The sequence below is a fragment of the Uloborus diversus genome, chromosome 2 (assembly GCF_026930045.1).
Source record: "Uloborus diversus isolate 005 chromosome 2, Udiv.v.3.1, whole genome shotgun sequence".
Classification (NCBI taxonomy): domain Eukaryota; kingdom Metazoa; phylum Arthropoda; class Arachnida; order Araneae; family Uloboridae; genus Uloborus; species Uloborus diversus.
This window is the reverse complement of record NC_072732.1, coordinates 68514836-68534639: the sequence shown is the minus strand read 5'-3', so window position 1 is coordinate 68534639 and position 19804 is coordinate 68514836. Positions and strand designations below refer to the sequence as shown.

The window sequence follows — 19804 nt, the reverse complement described above, 5'->3', positions numbered from 1 at the left end:
AGTTACTATTTCCTGCAATAGTTTTTTTATTACTTTGAAGAAAATGAAAAAAAAAAAGTTGAATGAATGCTTATAAATTATAATATTATTTATTAACTCTTCTAAAGCTAACATTAACTTAAACACTTAAGAACACTTCTTTAAACTATTACCATAATGATCCAAAGCGGCTTAGCATTACAAGTCTATACATCTAAACTCTATGGCGGCAAGTTTTGTATGTAAACAAAAAACTTGATTGAGGCTGCATCAGAAACTTTATAAGGGCTTTAATAAAGAATGCATTATGTTTCCTAAATTATTGCTCTTGAAGAAATTCTTAATAAACATAAATGATTCAAGTGGTCCAGTTTCGATTTTTATAAAATAAACTAGTGTGCCATGTCATATATTACACTTCAGTTTGGTCAGTGTGGAATCCAACTGGGTTATACTTTTTTCAATATTTTAAATGATATAACTTCTCAAAAACGTAATTCATTGAACTATTCATTTACAGATGAGTCGGATTACTGGTAATTACATATTTTAAGGAATCAATTCTATAATTTTCTATGTTTTAACAGCATGATGTAATTTTACAGATCTTGAGTAACAGGTGCCGGTTAATTTTAAAGTCAATTTGCAATCTGGTTTACTAAACTTATTGCATATCAAGCCCATGCTGAAAAATTTAGAAACTAAGGTATTTAAATATTTTTTCTTTTGGACATATTGTCAAACATAAAAACTATAACCAAGAGTAGGTCAAATAATTCATTTCGGTTTGACAACATTGCAGTAACTCACAAGGCCCGATCAAGCCAAACTGATATGCAGGTCCTGGTAAAAGCTGATTCCTCTCACGAGAAAACCTGAATAATTTCAAAGTACTATCAAACTTTACTATCAACTCACTTAATCTGGTAATGGATAAATAAATACCTTGCTTATAAAAATAAAACCTTCTGGAATAAATTTTTTCACAGACGCAGTATTAAAGATCTCTGTTTTATCTAATGATTTCTCAGATAATCTAAAATGGCTAATCTGTTTCATAAGGCTTTTGAATCTGAAGGTTATAATTTTCGCAGCAAACATAACTGTCAAAATGTAGCCCCTTGACCAGGACATCTTCATAGGCATTTTGAAAGTCTAAATAGGGATTATATTGTACTTTATAGCATGGGCGCCCCAGGGTTGGCAAGTTTTTGCCGGAGGCGGAAAAAACCACAGTTTTTACCGTCCGGCAAAAATAGGTTTTTGCCAAAATGGCAAAAATAGATTTTGTGTTAACAACTTACGGACAGTTTTTTTTTCCTTTTATATAAAAGTAAAGCATGAAAAGATTTTTATAAAAGGCTTTGCCATTTTTTGTAGAGTGAGCTAGTATCACTAAAAAGTAGCTAGTGAATATAGAATGCACATATTGATCAGCTTTTTTTTTCTTTTTAAATTCTTCTCTTGGCTATCCATTTTCCCAGTAAATGAGAAAAAATACATTATTTCTTTAGTGAGGAAAAGTTAATATTTTTCTATATTCAAGTAAATATTCTGTTATTAATTAAATAACTTAAAAATCTTAATGGGATCAAAAAAAAAAGGTGATTAATTAAATATATGTATGTATATATAATTAGAATTTAATTTTTTTATTAATTTACTAAGCTTAAGTAAACATTCTTTGTTTTAGCATTGAAGGAATTGGCTCATTCTGAAAAATTGTTTTAGCAAACATTTAAAATCTTAAGTTTTGCAATCTCAACACTTGTTTTTTATTTATTTTTCACCTTATAAATTAGAAGTAATATGGAGAGACATGACTAAAATATTAAAGTACATTATTTATATTATAAATTTCACTATTTCTTGATTAACACTATAATGCTACTTTATTTGCAATTAGGTTTTTGCCGTTTTTTTTCCATTTTCGCCATGGTTTTTTCCACTGGCCCGGCAAAAATACCTTTTTGCCAGCAAAAAACCCAACCCTGGGGCGCCCATGTGCAAAATTTTTAGCGGGGGCTCAGATATTTTTCCCATGGTTTATCAGGATATTTTCTGCATGAAAACCGATTTCAGTACATATTAGAGTTATTAAAATTCGACATTTAATGGAGAAAAAAATGTTTTTACATTTTTTCAAAGGGAAAAAAAAACTAAAAGCAAGGAAGTTCTAATTTCTAGGGGGGGGGGCTTGAGCCCCTACTTGGCCCTTATTTGGGCATCCCTGCTTTATAGTTTAGAAAAAATTATGCAAAAATGTCCCCACTTCACTTCGAGTAAGCAATCCTGTTGCTGACTTTTTCAGAAACAGAAAGGGGTACCTAAACAAAGATTCTCCAAGTTTCGTTCGAAGTTACTTTCATTTTAAAAATGTTCATGATATAAATGTGCATTTAATTATTTTTATTTTGTTACTTATTGAGCTTATTTCAGAAACTAATATAAAGAACATTTTCCCTCATAATCAAATACCCCGCTTTAATTTTTGAATATTATGTGTTGAAATAAGCAGTTCTTGTTTAAGCAGTCTGCACAGTAGCTCTTATGCACACAAAAAAAAAAAAAAAAAAAAAAACATTATAACATTCAGACTAATTTTAATGCAAAATACTGCAGCATCCCTCCCTAACATCCACCATTATTCAGAAATTGCAACAAAATAAAAGAAAGCTGATCTTTTCCGAGAAGATTGCCCAAAAATCTCAGGTAAAATTGTTAGCATGTAAGATCTGCTGAGGGATGTCCCCCCTCCCCCTCTCTAGGAAGATGGCATCACTCCCTCGATAACTACATAATACATACCTCAGTAAAATTGTACAGTCTATCCGCTTCTGCTCTTGGGCACCCCTGAAAACATTTTAAAAAATGGAGAAAGGAAAAAGGAATACAGTCGAACTTCATTATCACAACACCTCTGTTACAACAAAGTCTTATACCCGGAGCGACGTCATAACCGGAATAGTTTAAAAATTCATAATTAAACATTGAAATTAAATTTAATGAAGAAATTAATAGTGTTTGTATATATATATATGCTTTTAAATAGATTCAACTAATGTAAATTTGAGTTATTGGTGTAAAAAATAACAAAATTCATTATGTAACAAAAATTCTTTTTAAAAAAACTTCACTTTTTTTTTTTAATTTTGCAATACTTTCCAATAAGTGTTTGCTAAACTTTCGAATACCATTTTTAACACTCCTGCTTTCCACAAAATTATCAGCAAGAAAGAAATCAATTCAAAACTATTCACTTTTGTCCTCCATTTGATTTGAATTTGACAGCCTAGCCCCACCTTTCAAAGGTTACAAAACTCTTTCTAATTCTTTTATCCACTTTAGAGTTGTGTGTCCCTTTTCAATATAATGAGGATCTCTTATCTCTTTTTCTCTCATGGGAGAACCTTGTAGTGACCGCCTACAGCTTAAGGTAGCTATGGTCTTTCTTTTCTCTTGCTGTTTCCCTCGTCCAGTATTAGATTCCACCCGCTTTGAATTCCTTTCTATTGTCCCTCTTGTCAAAGTCTGAAACCTGTACCTTTCAGAACTTATCTACTCGTCCCCCATTATTTTTGAGGTGTCATGCCTTTTCAAATCTCTTGTCTAAGTCGAAAGTTCCTACAACAAACATTTCCAGATGTTTTCATTATTTTGCGGAAAATTTTTCAATTGCAAAAGAATATTTGATCCAATCTGCACAGCTCGAAGTGTCATCCTAACCAGAGTTGCCCCCAAAAAAAACTCATAAAACCGGAGCCGCTTAACATTAAAACCGTCTGGCATAAGTTCGGGACTTTGAAAAAGTGACGTGACATCCGGAGTGTCATGAAATTCTGGTGTTGCGATAACAAAATTTGACTGTATATGGTATTTTGGTCTCTTGACTAACATGATGTGCGAATCCAAAGACCCATAGAGCCATGCGTTAATCTAACCCTGGCAATACAAGTTATGAAACGCTATTAAGACTTTCCCTGTTTCAAGTACAGCCTATCACTCTATCTGAACTACTTTTCTTACACATTAAGGTCCTTTCTTTCTACTGAAATGGGAAAACAAATTTTTCTTTTCTATTTGATCATCTTTGGTTACAGATCACAACTGATTTTTTATAAAAATAATATATTATGGTATTATATAATTACTGATATTTATTGTGATTATAATCATCATTAGAGTGCCAAATATCATCTATTTCTCTGATCCTGTATTATTTATTTATATTAATTTTTAGATGATTAATTGATTTGATTTTTTTTTTTTTTTAGTTTTTTCACACACTATGAAAGAAATGAAAAAAAATTTGCTCGAGCTGTTCTGTTTGATACTGAACCTAAGGTATCCAATTTTAATTACTTTCTTTTTCATCAATATCTACTATATTATGCACAATTTTACATTGTGTGTGTGTATATATAATAAATCAGTACATACAATCGAGTCCTGAATTGCATCCCTACTAGCGAAAGTTCTTTCAACAACCTTGGCAAATCTTGATATTATACTGACGGCGTCAATATTGACGTGTTTCATACTGCATAAAGGTTACATAAAGATTAAAAAGCAATATTGCAATAACAACACGTATGCAACATTGCATTCATCTTAAAATACCAATATTGATATTACCTTACAATATCAGCATAGCATACATGTTGACGCCGTCAAGATGGTATTGATTTCATGCTGTTGCCGTCAAGGTAATTAGTACACAATAGAACAGGGGGAACTTCGTTGATACTTGCACATGCACACAGTTCTTTATACCCAGCGTCCCTTGCATTGCTGGCATTTTATCTTCCTCCTTCAACTTTCGATAGAGCTCCACGCTGCATGTGGCATTGCATTCTTTAGGCTTCGCTAAGTTGGTTGCTTAGTTATTAGTGTGGAATAGTATTGTTTTAGGAATAACTTATGAATGACTGATAACTGCATTGGTTTATTAATATAGTAATAGACAAGCCATATCGCAGACGATGTGCGATCAATGATAGAAATGGCCGAGACCGTCCCTAGACTTTGAAGCAAAGGATCAGCAGCCAAGAATTTTGTATTATCACTTCAATCTCATGAATAAGATTATTTTTATTCAATGATTATTTATGTTATTCTTCAAGATAAATTCATATGTTTTGTTCAGGGGATATTTTCAATACTGACATCCATTCAGAAATGTACTTTATTGTATCTATTTATTTATTGCTATCTTTACTCTTTAATGTGCTGTAAAAACTTCCGCAATTATTCTTTACTAAGTATTTTATGTCTTTATAAAACAACTAGAAGCATGAATTTAAAAAAATAAGTCAAGTATTATGCAAAACAAAGAACTTTTAATTTTTTAAGTCAAATTGCGAGTACTATTAATATCCTTATATGAATTTCTGATCAGATGTCAGCTTTAAGAAAATATTCTTAGGCTAGAAAACTAATCAGTCTTGAAGAATAACAGAAATAATTAAAGAATGAAATTTTAATTCTCGACTTTGAAGTGAAAATAATACAAATAAATAAACAGATAAAACACCTTGCAAACGTACTGATTTCTTACTGTCATGTCAATGTATCCTGACACTTTCCTGTCATATCAATACGTATGCAAAATTACAAAAGCAAAATCATCTTGCCTAGACCTTGATTTCATGCTGTCATGACAACATCTTGATATTATCCTGTCATATCAATACGTATGCAATATTACAAAAGCAAGATCATCTTGCCTAGACCTTGATTTCATGCTGTCATGACAACATCTTGATATTATCCTGTCCTATCAATACGTATGCAGGATTACAAAAGCAGTCTACCTTGATATTTTCCTGATATTATGCTGATACACCTTGACAGTCAATATTGTGGCAGCCTACTGACAGCATAAATGGAGTAACATAACAATACTGAGGCAGCATTAATGCAAGATGATTTTTCTTGCATGTCAACCTTTATGCAATATGGAGGCAAGATATTTTGCTTACTGGGATGAGGGTATGCAAACCAAGATTCCTGGTATAGGGGAGGTGGTGCGATTGTTTGTCCGCTTTTTCACTTTTCATTTTTTATCTCATCAGAAAATTTTATGAGCAGTTTGATTTCCTACAATAAGTTGCACTACACATTTTTCAACGCCACACATTTTTTTCAAAATGCCGAATTGATTAACTTATTTTACATACCTGCCTGACTGCCTGGTGGGGCACATTGGACTGCATAATGCAAACAATGCCTGAAATAATTTTATTTATAAATGCTATCAAATATTGTACCTATCTTATTCTCTTTTGCATGTAGAGTAAAAAACATAAAGTTTAAAGTTCAATATAACATATTAAATTGATTTTTTTCAATAAACCATCTAATATTAAAAATAGCAATGAAGATTCACCATTAGTATGCAATTATTTTCTAGATATGAAAAGAAAAATTAAATAGAAATTATGAGAAAATTAATACAGGTTAAAGTTTGCAAAAGATGTGTTAAGTGATGTCTGGGAATATAAAATTCTGCTACTTCCTGGGCAGACTCTGGGTTCTGGAAGAATCAAGGGTGGATCCAGAAAGTTTCTGAGGATTAGGCGATTGGTTTTTTTTACCTTATCTCTTACTAGATATCTAATTTACATCTGCTTGGTGGGGGGGGGCTGCCACATTATTTTTATTTAAAATTTTTTAGAGACTAATTATTTATTGACTAGTTTTCAGTACGGTTTCAGGAAAGGTAAATCTTGTGCAACTAATTTATTACCCAAGTCGCACCAACTCATCAGATTTTGTTCGGCCTCGGCTGATCATCGACTCCTCTTAAACTCATTGCGTAAAGCACGCTGATATTGTTGCGATCAGAATTCGAGAACCAGTTTTTGATGAGCTGTTTTTTATCGGAAAACTATATCCTTACGATCAAATTTTCCGATTTGAATTTGCTGGTCTACATTTCATTGGAAAAAAATATCGTTTCGAACAGTATCCGAGAACCAGTTTTTGATGAGCTATTTTTTACCGGGAAAACTATATCCTTACCATGAAATTTTCCAATGAAAATTTGCCAAGCTACATGTTGTCGGAAAAAAAGATTGTAATGACCAAATTTTCCAGTGAAAATTTGCCGAGCTACATTTTATCGGAAAAAGAGATTGTAACGATCAAATTTTCTGATGAAAATTTGCCGAGTTACGTTCCATCGGAAAAAAAGTAGGTTGTTTAAATTTTCCAATGAAAATTTTCCCAATCTAAGTTTTTTTGGAAATCTCCCAACTGTTAAAATAGGATAAGTTTTATTATTCAAATATCTGACAATTATCAAAGTACAGCTATACGGATCAACATTCAGGGTTGAGAATCGGAGGAAAAATGGCTGAGACTTTGACGCCGAATCCGACTCCTGGATTTAGGAAAGATTTACTCAGACTTACTGCAAAATCAATTCAACTTCAACTCCACAATTCTGACCCTGATTACCTCACTGGAATTGTGAACAAATGAGACTCCGACTCTTGAATGACTTCTTTCTATCTCCAAAATAATTCCACTCCGTTCAATTTGACTCCCAAAACTACCGACTCGGACTCAGTTTGTGGGCAAAATGATCCAATCCAACTCTTCACTAGATGGCGCCACCAGCATATTCACTGAATAAAATTCTCACATTCCGTTCAGAAATCTGTCATGGCCTTGGCCCCCGATAGATGGCCCCACAAGTGATTTTCCATTTAACACATTATTTTCCTCTAATACGAACATTACTTGTCTAGTGGTTAGCATACGAAGCTGGTACTCCAGAGACCTAGGGTTTGATTTCCAGCCAAAACAATTTAGATTAAACTCATGAATCACGTTCATCAAAAGTAATAAATTAGAAATTAAATAGTTCAGAAATTAAATAATCAAGAAATATCATAATCAAGATATTAAACAAAATTAAAAGATATTAAATAATTCTACCAAATGACGGATTTTAAAATGACATCATTCGAAAATACCCCTCCTGAAAGATTACAAGATGGCGGACGGGTCACGTGATCATCCAAAATGGTGGACCCCCTTCCCACTGTTGAGTTGTTTTCCTCCTGCTTGTCCCTATATCGCGGCTATTACTTGTTCTCATCGTATTTTCATTCAAAATTCATCGCCTCGGAACAGCACTGCTTGTATATTGCTCCAAATTTCACCATATTCATCCTAAATTCATCGGCTTGGAACAGCACTGCTCGTATATTGCTCGAAATCTCATCGGTATAGGGAGCAAAATTCATCGGATTTCCATGATCGAGTTCTACTATTGCCGATGAGCAATTTCCGATGACAACTCATGGGAATCTGATGATCGGCTGATCAAAGTTTGATCGGATTTCGATGAATGGCCGATGATCGGCTGATGAGTGGTTGCTACTTGGGTTACATGTCTATGACAAAGTTACCATGACTTTAGACAATAAGAAGCCTGTAGATGTTGTTTACATTGATTTTCAAAAAGCTTTCAATAAGGTACCGCATGTTGCTCTACTTAGCAAATTAGCTGACATAGGAATAGGGAGGAAAATTTTCATTTGACTAAAAAACTGGCTGACCGGAAGGAAACAAAGGGTAGTTGTAAGGGGAAATTATTCTTAATGGAGTGAGGTTTTAAGTGGGGTTCCTCAGGGATCAGTGTTAGGGCCAGTTTTATTCATTGTATTTATGAACAATATCCATAAAAATATTTCTGGGAGCATGAATTGTTTTGCTGACGATGTCAAAGTTATGGGGAGTGTAGAAAATGAAGAACAAGCAAATCAGCTGCAAGAGGATCTAGATCATATTACGGAGTGAGCTGATAAATGGGGTATGGCTGTCACTGTTGGGAAATGTCAAGTGCTACATTTAAGGCATGAAAATAAGAGTACAAGTTATTATTTGCAAGGTTCAGTCATCAGTCAGGCAGAAAAAGTTACTGATCTGGGCGTCTTAATTAGTCAGGATTTAAAGTTTAGTCAACAGTGCAGCATAGCTAGTAACAAAGCCAATAAGATGCTTGGGTTTATCAATAGATCTATTTCAAACAAATCTAAAGAAGTTCTTCTGCTCTTATATAGAAGTTTGGCAAGACCTCATTTGGAGTATGCTGTTCAGTTTGGTCTCCTTATCTTAAGAAAGATATTAATGTATTGGAAAAGGTTCAAAGGCGGGCTACAAGGCTAATAAATGGATTTTCTCATTTAGACTACGATTCCATGCTTAGAATGCTAAAAATGTAGTCTTGAGCAAAGAAGAGACCGAGGGGACATGGTTCAGTTGTTTAAATTTATTAAAATGAAAGATGTTATGGGTCTAAAGTTTAGCATTGAAAACAGGACAAGGGGTCACTGTTTTAAGCTATTTAAATTTCAGGCTAACATGGATATTAGGACAAATTACTATTTTAGCTGGGTAGTGGAACCTTGGAACAGTTTACCGGAAGAGGTGGTAATGAGCAAGGGAGTAGATAGTTTTAAGAGGGCCACTGATCTTCACTGGGGATTGTAAATTGACTAGGACCAGGTTAGCTGGGCCCAGAGCCTGTTGCTGGGTGTCACTTTTGTATTTGTATAATATGTGTGCAAGTAGTTTTTCTCCCCAATATTCAGTTTATGTGAAAATTGGGTCCTAAATTGGAATAAAAACAAACTACTTATTCAACTTTATGAAAGCGGTCCCTGAACCTTTCTACTGTAATTTACAGGGAAAATAGCTGGGTAGTTCCCAAGTTATAAGCATCCCCATAAACAAACAATTTTTGGAGATTCGTTTTGTACAATGCATATAGATAATGAGATATGGTGAAATAGTTTCGATCTTTCTCCGTTATGCTTTTGAAGCTGAGGAAGCTACAACTGCTAATGCTGAATCTTATTGTGTCAGAAAGTTTCCTAAAAATGATTTCAGTGTATAGAAGTGTATAGTTTCAGAGATAGGTACTTTAAAAGTTGTCTTTAACGTAAGTTCAATTAAAGGGGGAAACCAGTTTAGACGGATCAAAAAATCCTTTTTTTGTGTGTGTCATAAAGTGTTAGTAGAACTATTCAAGAATATGTTGCCAAAATTTCAATTCAAAATTACGATTAGTTCCGATGCTGTGAGCACTTAAAAAAACGGAGATTAAAAAATCTCGCTTTTCTCAAAACGACATTTTTTCAACTGGTATGCATTCTAGCACAAAACGTTGTTATCTAATTGTTCTCAAATTTTGTTTGAATATTCTTTATTCAATTACACTTTTTATGAACCTGGTTCTGGGATGATATTATTACTAAAAATATTTTTGTAATGCAAAAAAGTTGAACAAAAATGGTTGAGAAATGTGAATTTTGTGATCAAACACCTCAAAAGCATGAAATGCTTTATTTTTTTAATCAGAATTAAGCTCATATTCTGACGAAATATGTTGTTAACAATTAAAAAAAATATCATGATTACAGGTAAAAATTTTGACTTTAGGAATGCAACAAGCCACTAGCAACAAGGTCTGATGACGACCATCCATGAACATCAACTTCTAACTCTCCTATTTCTGGCAGAAATGACTTTACAAAATTACAAAGTGTACTTCAAAAAATGAATTAAATATCCTTCAAATTTGAACAATATGATTATTCCTTCTCTGTTAAAAAAAATCACAAAGAGCACCAAAATTTCAGCCTCATAAACTGGTTTCCCTAATAATGTGTGTAATGGCTTCTACAATCTACACCCTACCTAATATTTCTTTTTCCTTGCTGTCTTTATGCCTTTATTAGTGTGTATTTCTCAATAAACTAAATCTGAAACATCCTAAAAACTTTTCAAATATTTCTTACAGGTTATTAAAGAAGTGAATTCATATTGCAGTTCTTGGTCCTACAGGCATGATGGTTACAAGATTGAAATGCAAGGTGCTGGTAACAATTGGGCTATGGGTTTTTTCACCCATGGACCAGCATTTGAAGATGATTGCTTAGAGATATTACAGAGAGAAATTGAAAGATGCGATCAACTTCACGGGTTTCTTGCCTTTTCTTCTGTGGCTGGAGGAACTGGCAGTGGACTAGGCTCGTTTATGTCCGAAAAATTGAGGGATCATTATCCAAAAATTTCATCTGCAAACATTGTAAGATGCATTTAAATTTTCTTCTACAATATTCAACCCATTGCTAATTGTAAAAGTATTCATTGTATACATAGAGGGGTATAGACTTACTAAATGTACAAAACTAATGCTATTTATTTAATTGGTACTTTGCATATATCTTATGCACTAACAAAAAAGCTGCAGTATACTCTTGATATCTCAAACTTCGATATCTCAAAAACCTTGATATGACGAATAGTTATTTTCCCCCTTGATTTTGTGTATTTTTCTAATGTTCTTTTTTATTCTTATGTCGAAGAGTTTTTAATCAAAACCTTTTTATGTCGAACATTGTTCGAAGTCAAATATAATTTTTTTGGAAAGACCGCAGTTTATTGTCTTGAAACAACTTGTGGAATGTTTTTTTAAAAAAAATCTCACCAGCCTTCATTATTTCTCTCAGGGGTTAGGAATGATTCAGTAAAATGTATCTACTGTCATTTTTGTTCTAAAGCACGGGGTTGTCAGAAAATGTTAGTCCTAAGAAGCCCCCAAAACTTTTCGCCCCCTTCTCACGCCATTTTGTTGCATCTTTTGAACTTATTTCCATCTCTGTAAAAAGGGGAGATGAATGGAAAATCCCTTTAGAGACACAGGATATAGTCTCTGACAGGATATGGTGTATTTTGTTTCAAGTCATGACTTATCTTTGATAAGTTTAGTCATTGTAAATCACTACATTTTTCTACTTCACTAAAGCGCTCTTTTTTCTTTATTATTTTTGACTCATTATAAAAATTAAAATTTTTGTTATTATATTAAGACTCTTTTTCAGCTTTTGTTACATGTTTCCACTGATGTTCAACCTATTGTGACTAATTTTTGGAATGTTATTTGATTATGATTATGGCCTTGTTATCTCGAAAACTCAATATCTCAATTTTTTTTATCCTCCCTTTGACTTTGTGATATCGAGAGTATACTGTGATAATATATTTACAAATGTTTTTGTACAAACTCTTGACACTTTAGGACTCTGCAGCATCCATGCACATTGTAATATTCTATGGTACTATACTGGTTATGATACTACAATACCTTAAAAGTTCCTTAGCCTCGCACAACGCTTTCTTGTCCGTGGCTAAGTTGCTTCTCTCGTTTTCTCCGATCACACCGGTCATTCCAGGATGAACCCAGCAGTGTCACCATATAATTCGGTAATTCGTGGTGTCCCCCCTTCCCGCCGACCCCCATTAAAAAACTTTTAAAGTTCAATGTAAGCATGAAGCTAATATAAATTTCAAAAGCACATTATTATGTATGTGATGTTACGAAAGTTGACATTGTCGAAAACATGAAATGTCAGGGCTGTTAAAATCAAGCAAAATAAGTTTTCATTGTGAAGCATCATTGCTTGTTTACAATTTTGCAAATGGTGGTTGGTGGAGTTTAAATAAATAAATAAATATCTATGCATTTTATATTTTGCTAAATATCCAACTATAATAAAGTCTTTGATTAGTGTATGTAGCATTTATGGAAATATATTTTTCTATTGGTCTTTTCTTCCAGACTGTTTGGCCTTTTCAAAGAGGTGATGTTTCTGTTCAAGCTTACAACTCTGTTTTGACTCTTGCTGCATTACAAAATTCGTCTGATGCTGTAATAATGTTTGAAAATGATTGGCTTCTCAAGTTGTGTAGGCAGAAAATGGCCCTTAGCCGTGCATCCATGCCTGAATTAAATACTGTGGCTTCTCAACAACTGGCTAATCTTTTGCTGCCAGTAGAAAGCTGCAACAGCATATGTCCTAGATTTAGTAAGTACCTTGTTGAACACAGATAAACAATTAGTGCATTACTACTTTTTTTAAATCTACTCTTCCAAGTTTAAATTATAAAAACGTAACCCTTTTTTAGTATTGTGACCAGATTTTCCATTGATCAATCATTAATATTCGTTAAATCATTGTGATTATTTTGAAATTTTTAAATAACAGCAGAAACAATAAATAAGAAATAATTCAAACTTGCCAATTATAAAGAAGGTAAGCTATGACATTAAAAATAAGCTTCTGTGTTTCAGTTATTTACAGCTAATAGGATTACTGAGTGTAGAGCATACCAAACCTAATTTTTACCTCAAAGGTGGCCAAAAATGGTCTACAATTGGATATTTAAGACTTCTATTTAAAAAAAAATTCTGGGAGAACACCTCTGAATACCTACTTTTAAACAACATCATTAAAGATTGTCTGAATTTTACTTACAGGACTTCAATTTTTAAAATCATTCAAATTTTTTATAACATCATTGAAGATTGTTTAAAATCGCTGTTTTGGAAGTTCAATTCCAAAAAATTTGAAGCTGGAGAGAGTCCTTAAATCCCCCCCAGAAAATAATTAGAAACCATTGTGCTTAAATTAAAGAAAAAACACATTAGTCCTGTATTAATGATAATTTTAAGTAAGGTAAGTTGCACATCAGTTGTTTGCTTGGGGGTATTTGAATGCAGCTTTACTCTAAATGAAAGTTTTAAAAAATCATTTCAAAATTTCTTATTGATTCCAAAAAATTAAATTGTTTCAAATCAATTTAACTATAATAGCTCAATTAACTGATAGTTTTGAACATATTGAATTTTGAAATGAATTAATGTTCATTTATCAATGAATATATATGAATCGGTTATGAGGTCAGTTTCATGAAGTCCTGAGGGGTGACCTTATATCGAGGCTGTATCGGTCCGACTGTATTGAGCTGTTTCATCAACCACTATTCTACAGAAAATTTTTATTATTTGCTAAGGTAACCCATAAACCAGAAATTGTTGGGATTGATATAGATAGAGAATACAATTTTAAATTTAGTAGGGAAGTATTGTAACCCTATTAATCATTTTTAAAGTAATTCATGTTTGTACCTTTTGAATAATGTTTTGTTTCATCCTATCAGATGATCTGTTGGCCCATTTGGTACCCCATCCACAGTATAAGTTACTTGGCTTGCGTGCTGTTCCCCAGGAACCTGTTGCTTCCCTTCCTTTTAGCGCTCATACGTGGTCAGGTTTATTGAGATCTCTTCGTCGAATGGTTTTGTATGACAGTGTTATAGATGAAGGTAATACATTCAATTTTATTTGTCTTTAAAATGTTTTCTGACTTGTATACTGCCGTGCTAAGCACAGATGTGGTATCTGCACATTTTATCAAAATTGAGTTATTGTCACCGGATGGTCATTAGTAATTTAGTTTACCTAAGTCTCAAACTTTTTGGTGATTTGTGAATGCAAAATATTTTAAAAAAATTAGGAAAAAATTTTATCTGCATATTTTGTGTAGTTTTCTAAGGCAATTTGAATGGAAGTGACAAATACCAAGCCTTTAAAGTGATATCTGCGCAGTTACACTTTTTTCCCTTTGTAATTGTGTAGATACAACTTTTATACCTTAGTAAAGCAGCATATTTAATGTAGCAGTTTATTGTAACAGAGTACTAAAACTTAGTTTACCTATTAATTAAATAGTTGATATGGGTCGATAATAAAAACTAGTACAACTTTGCTTCAAGGTTGCCCATATAGGGGGCAAGGAGGGGCTCATGCCCCCCCCCCCCTAGGAATGAGAACTTCCTTGCTTTTAATGCTTTTTTCTTTTCAAAAATGTATAAAAATTTCTTTTCCAGAATAAGTTATTAAAAATGTCAAATTTTAATATCTCTAATCTGTACTGAAATCGGTTTCCATAGGGAAAGTATTCTGCTAAACCATGGGGAAATTTTTTGAGCACCCCCCCCCCCCTTTAAAATTTTGCATATAGGAGCCCTTGCTTTGCATGAATGTTCAAGTTTCAACTTTTTGTATTTAAATTTTTATTTAAAATGCAAATTCCTAAAAATGAATGCATGTAAATTATATCTAATTCTTTTATGCAAAAAATAAGCATTTCATTCTACAGCCAATTATATTTTTATTTAAGTGCTGCCAAAATTATCTTCATGCTCGATAAAAATGGATCGAGAAAACAAAACATTATGAATGATGGTATAAAAATTCAACACATTCTTTGAATATTAAGAACAGAAAATTACTATGGTTTACACCAAGGACGGATTCAGGGGAGGGTCAAAGGGTCAGCTGACATCCTTGTGACAATAATTTTTTTAGGACTATTATAAAATTTCAATTTTTTGAAGCCCAAAAAAAAAATTCATTGAATCAATATTAACCTTTTCCCAGCTAGTTTATAGCTGTAATCTCTTATACTTGAAAGCTTACGGTAATGTGACCAGTTTGTCAGCCTAAAGAAATGGGCAGTTGAGTTCTGACAAAAATTTGGGGGAATATGATCTATGGCGCAGATTGCGCCATTAAAATTTTAGGGTGGGAGGATTTGAAAGGGTCATGCTCCCATTGGGCAAAGTAATCATCACCCTTGAAGGGGAGGCATCCTTTCTTAACTAATATTTTTTGCATTGGAGGTATAATATTGGTCATTGAAACTTGACCCCTTTTTCTGGATCCGCACCTGGTTTACAATTTTAAATGTCTGAAATTTTATAAATGGCATTTTTTAAAAGGCAGATGGATTCTTTTAAATTTGTGTTAACAAAATAAAGCGACAGCTAAGAACAAATAAAGCAGATGTTTTCAGTATCACTTAATACATTAAGCAGGGGCGTCCCTAGCATGGGTGACACCCAAGGCAGTAATTTGGGGTGCCACTCCCCCCACCCACCCACCCACCCCCTTCAAATGCAAAAAAAAAAAGTTTTATTATTCTATGTAAGCATGAAATTCATACAATTTTCAGTCTAAGTACTGATAATATGAACCTAATCCTGAGTATAGTATTCACTCCATGATGTTGGGTGGGAGAGTGGGGGTTCACCCCGAAATTTTTTTACTTTGTAGTCATAAAAATGTGTTTTAGTTTCATATATTTCATAAACTTGCAATTACACTTTAAGTGTCGCCCCCTAGACAGACCCCCCTCTCCGCCCCCGTAGTGACGCCACTGCATTAAGTGCGTTTTGCTAAGCTATAGTCACTTACGATGGAATTAACCTAGTATATAAAAACATTATTGAAGAGAAAATTTGTCGTAACTACATTCATTAATTTTAAATAAAGACTTTTTACAAAAATACTCTCTTACGTAGGCTAGATAAATTATTAACGAAATGACTACCGCACAAGTTGAACATTTAATTAAGTTACAAATCAAAAAAACAAATTGTTAAACTTTAATCATCAATTTCTCATTTTAAGCTCTACTGCAGATACTACATCTGTGCTTAGTACGACAGTATAGCTCACATTAATTTTTAAAGATGGAAGTTTCAAAAGTTGTTATGAAGTATAAGAAATGTAAGCTCTTTCTATCAAACAGTACCTTACAAATAACGAGAAATTAGTTATTTTATATGCGAAAGCACAGATTTTCTCAATTTATCATCTTAATTAGTTTCAATGCACATGTGTGTGTGAGGGGAACTTTATTGCATTTTAAAGTTATCTTCATTTTATAGTTGGTCAGTTGCACTTTATTACTTTTAATTTGTTCTAAACCTTTCATTATTTATTTCACTTTATATATTGCTGCGTTTACACATATTTGAGTAACTTTTTTTTTCTATAACTGCCCTCCTTTTCCTATATATTTTATTTTATTATTTTTTACAATATTTTTATTATGGTCTACTTAATATATTAATATTCTGCTGACCCTCTGTTTGGGAATGAATTAGATAGGGAACCCACATAGAAGTATTTTTTCCAGGGATGAGTTAAGCTCTTAACAGCACTGACAAAATTTGGCCATTCGACTTAAATATTTGTTCTTACTTCGTTGCAAAATTCAGAACACCTGGCAGAGCTGATATTTAATAATTAACATTCCTTGAATATAATGAGGTGCAGAGAAATGCCATCCAAGTGGATAGAAGCCCTGGATACTAGCCTAAGTTGACATTTCCTAAATCTGACCTTACATGTACGATTTTTCTGGAATTACTTATAAGAACTTTTATAAATAAAATTATTTCTTTGGTCCTTATTCTCTATAAATTTTCATAATCATAAATTTAGTAATATCTTCAAAAAGTTTTTAAAAAAAGTACATAAAATGTTGTTGCTATAATTAGTGATTTCATAATGATTGTAATGATTTCTTTCACACATCTTTTTTTCTCTTAAGAAATGTGAGGAAAGAAGAATCTCTAGTACCCTCAGAATCCTGCAACATCTATAACAATCAGTAACATTGAGTTTGGAGACATTTGATTTTTTTTCTTCCTCATTTACCAATAATTACTACAATTCTTTTAACCATAACCCCACCTTTTTTAATTAATTTATTTATTTTACTTTATTTCTTCACTAGCTGCCTTTCTTGGTATTGCACGATCTACCTCAAAAATAACAGTTGTGTGCAGTGACATATGTTTACTTGACTCAAGTTTTCAAAATCAAACTTTTTTTTTATGTAAAATTTTCTATCAACATGTAGAAAAGAGCAATTTTATGACTTAAAATTCAAATTTGGATTTTTTTTTTATTCTGAAAATTCAGTGATTGACAGAAAAAGGCGTAAACATCCCGTTTCACAGATCTTCTGGCGAAACCTTTCTTATATGAATTCCTGAGCATCAAAGGATCTTTGTGTGAAATTTATCAAAGATCCAATGTAAACTGGATTCGTATAAGGAGTATATGCAGTACACACATACAGCCATTTATTTATGTATTGACCATTATAAAGATTCTTTCCCTTTTTCCATTGAGAAACTATAAATCTGTTGTGGGCCTTGACTTACAAAAACAAAATATATGGCTTGGCAATTAACTTGACAAGAAACATTCTGAAGTATGCTTTAAATTCTTTTAGTTTATGGAAAATGTGCCTCAACATGTAATGTCAACACTCGACTGCCAATTTCTCTCTGTAATCTCCTCGTTTTGCGGGGACGTGATTCTAAATCTGCAGACTGGAATCTTCTTCACAAGCCGTCTCTCCCTTACACATCATGGGTGCCTAGTTCTTTCAGGTTAAAAACATTGATTAATTGTAATTCATTTTTAAGTTATGACAGGACAGCAGTTCTTGCAAACAATGGTCAGTTATCTATTTGTTGTGTTGATGTGGCGCTTAAAAAAGCCTGGAGTATGTTTTACAGAAAAGCTTATTTTCATCACTATGAGGACTTTGGTTTAAGCAAAGATGATTTTAAGTTATCTATTAGGATTGTTCATCAAATAATTTCTAGTTATGAGACTTTAGCTATCTAAATGGCATGTGGTGCCTAATTGCTGTTTGCAAACCCTTAAAAAGAGTATCATATTTTATTTTTAAAGTCTCACGTTATGTTTGTTATTCTTTTAAAGTATGAATAAAACATATTTATTGTGTAAAAATGCATATCATAAAAAATAGTTGTGCAACATGGGTGAAATCAAAAACTTTTACAATGAAAGACTAGAATTTTTAATTGTAGTAAACATTTTGTGACTAAACTAGAGGTCAAATGAATTTTTAATAGTGATTGATTTGTTAACTGAGAAAGGTATAATACTTTTACTTTATTCCTTTTAAAAAGAGGATATTTGTTGCTTTCTTCTTTTTTTCTCTCTCTCTTGATGTTTCATGATTAAAAATGACTTTTTTTTATTGCATCTTTAATCTCAAATGTCTTTTCTTTACAACGTTGATCAAATCTAGTCATATATTAGTATCTTATGTCTGAATTATATTATCTGAATCTTTTTAACTGTGGCATTATATTCTGTATATTGTGATAAGTTTGTTTATTGTACCTTCATATAGCTGAAAACAATCATTTATTTATTAAAATATTAAATTTTTTAAAATATATATTATAAAATCATTTATGCATGGTAGTTTCTATTCCTAATCACTAGAAACCAAGCAATAATCCATTGAAATCACATGTATGATGAGTTTTGTAGACATCAGGTATATGTGCCAAGGCATTTAAATCCGACTCCTTTGAGTTTAATTTTTTTTGGGGGGGGGGGATATTTTCCTTCTCTGAAAAAAAATATTTATTTATTGTTTCTTTTGAACTCAGTTACAAGAATCTCATAAACGTGCCATTTCTGTTTAATTAAAGTATTTGCTTTAAAATAAAATAAAATACAGTAAAACCTCATTAAGTCGTCACTCAAGGGACCAAAAATTTTTGACCACTTATGCGGAGGAAATTAAGGAAGAAAAAAAAAGCCTTACAAATATTCATGAATAACAATAGAATTCTGTGAGAAAAACAATAGCTTATGTAATCAATGTCTATAAATTAGAGGAAATATTAAAAATGGGAAAAAATACTAATGATAGTTACTTTGTTTCATTTTCTCTTAGTTATACATTACTAAATAACAACAACTTATTTTAATGTAGTTACAGTACATTAATACAATTCTTCAATGTTGACTCATGAAGTTGTTGCTTACGGAAAAGAATGATCTCTTCTAATATACGTCAAGCTTTAAATTCTGTGTTTGTAGTTCCTTGAACGGATGTTAAATACTGACTAACTTTCTCCAGGTATTAGATTTTGTATGTCTTGCTGAAAGGACTTTGATGCATACTCTTGGCACTTGGCAGAGTCACAGCAAGAAGTATGCTTTGAATGACCAGAACGGAGGATCGAGATTTTAAGGAAAAATGACTATCAAACAAGTCTGACACTATTTTCTAAGATCTGATAAGGAAAAGGAATTTCAGAAAGCAATTTTTGAGTG

At 32.4% G+C, this 19804-nt stretch overlaps 1 protein-coding gene across 1 annotated transcript; it reads left to right on the top strand.

The window, feature by feature from the left end:
- The first annotated feature begins 567 nt into the window (after window positions 1-567).
- On the top strand, window positions 568-18331 carry LOC129216350 (tubulin delta chain-like). The gene is made up of 6 exons (XM_054850564.1): window positions 568-572; window positions 4275-4323; window positions 10796-11083; window positions 12617-12863; window positions 13999-14163; window positions 17931-18331. Exons 1-6 carry the CDS (start codon window positions 568-570, stop codon window positions 18329-18331), a joined length of 1155 nt encoding a protein of 384 aa, XP_054706539.1.
- The last annotated feature ends 1473 nt before the right edge of the window (window positions 18332-19804 follow it).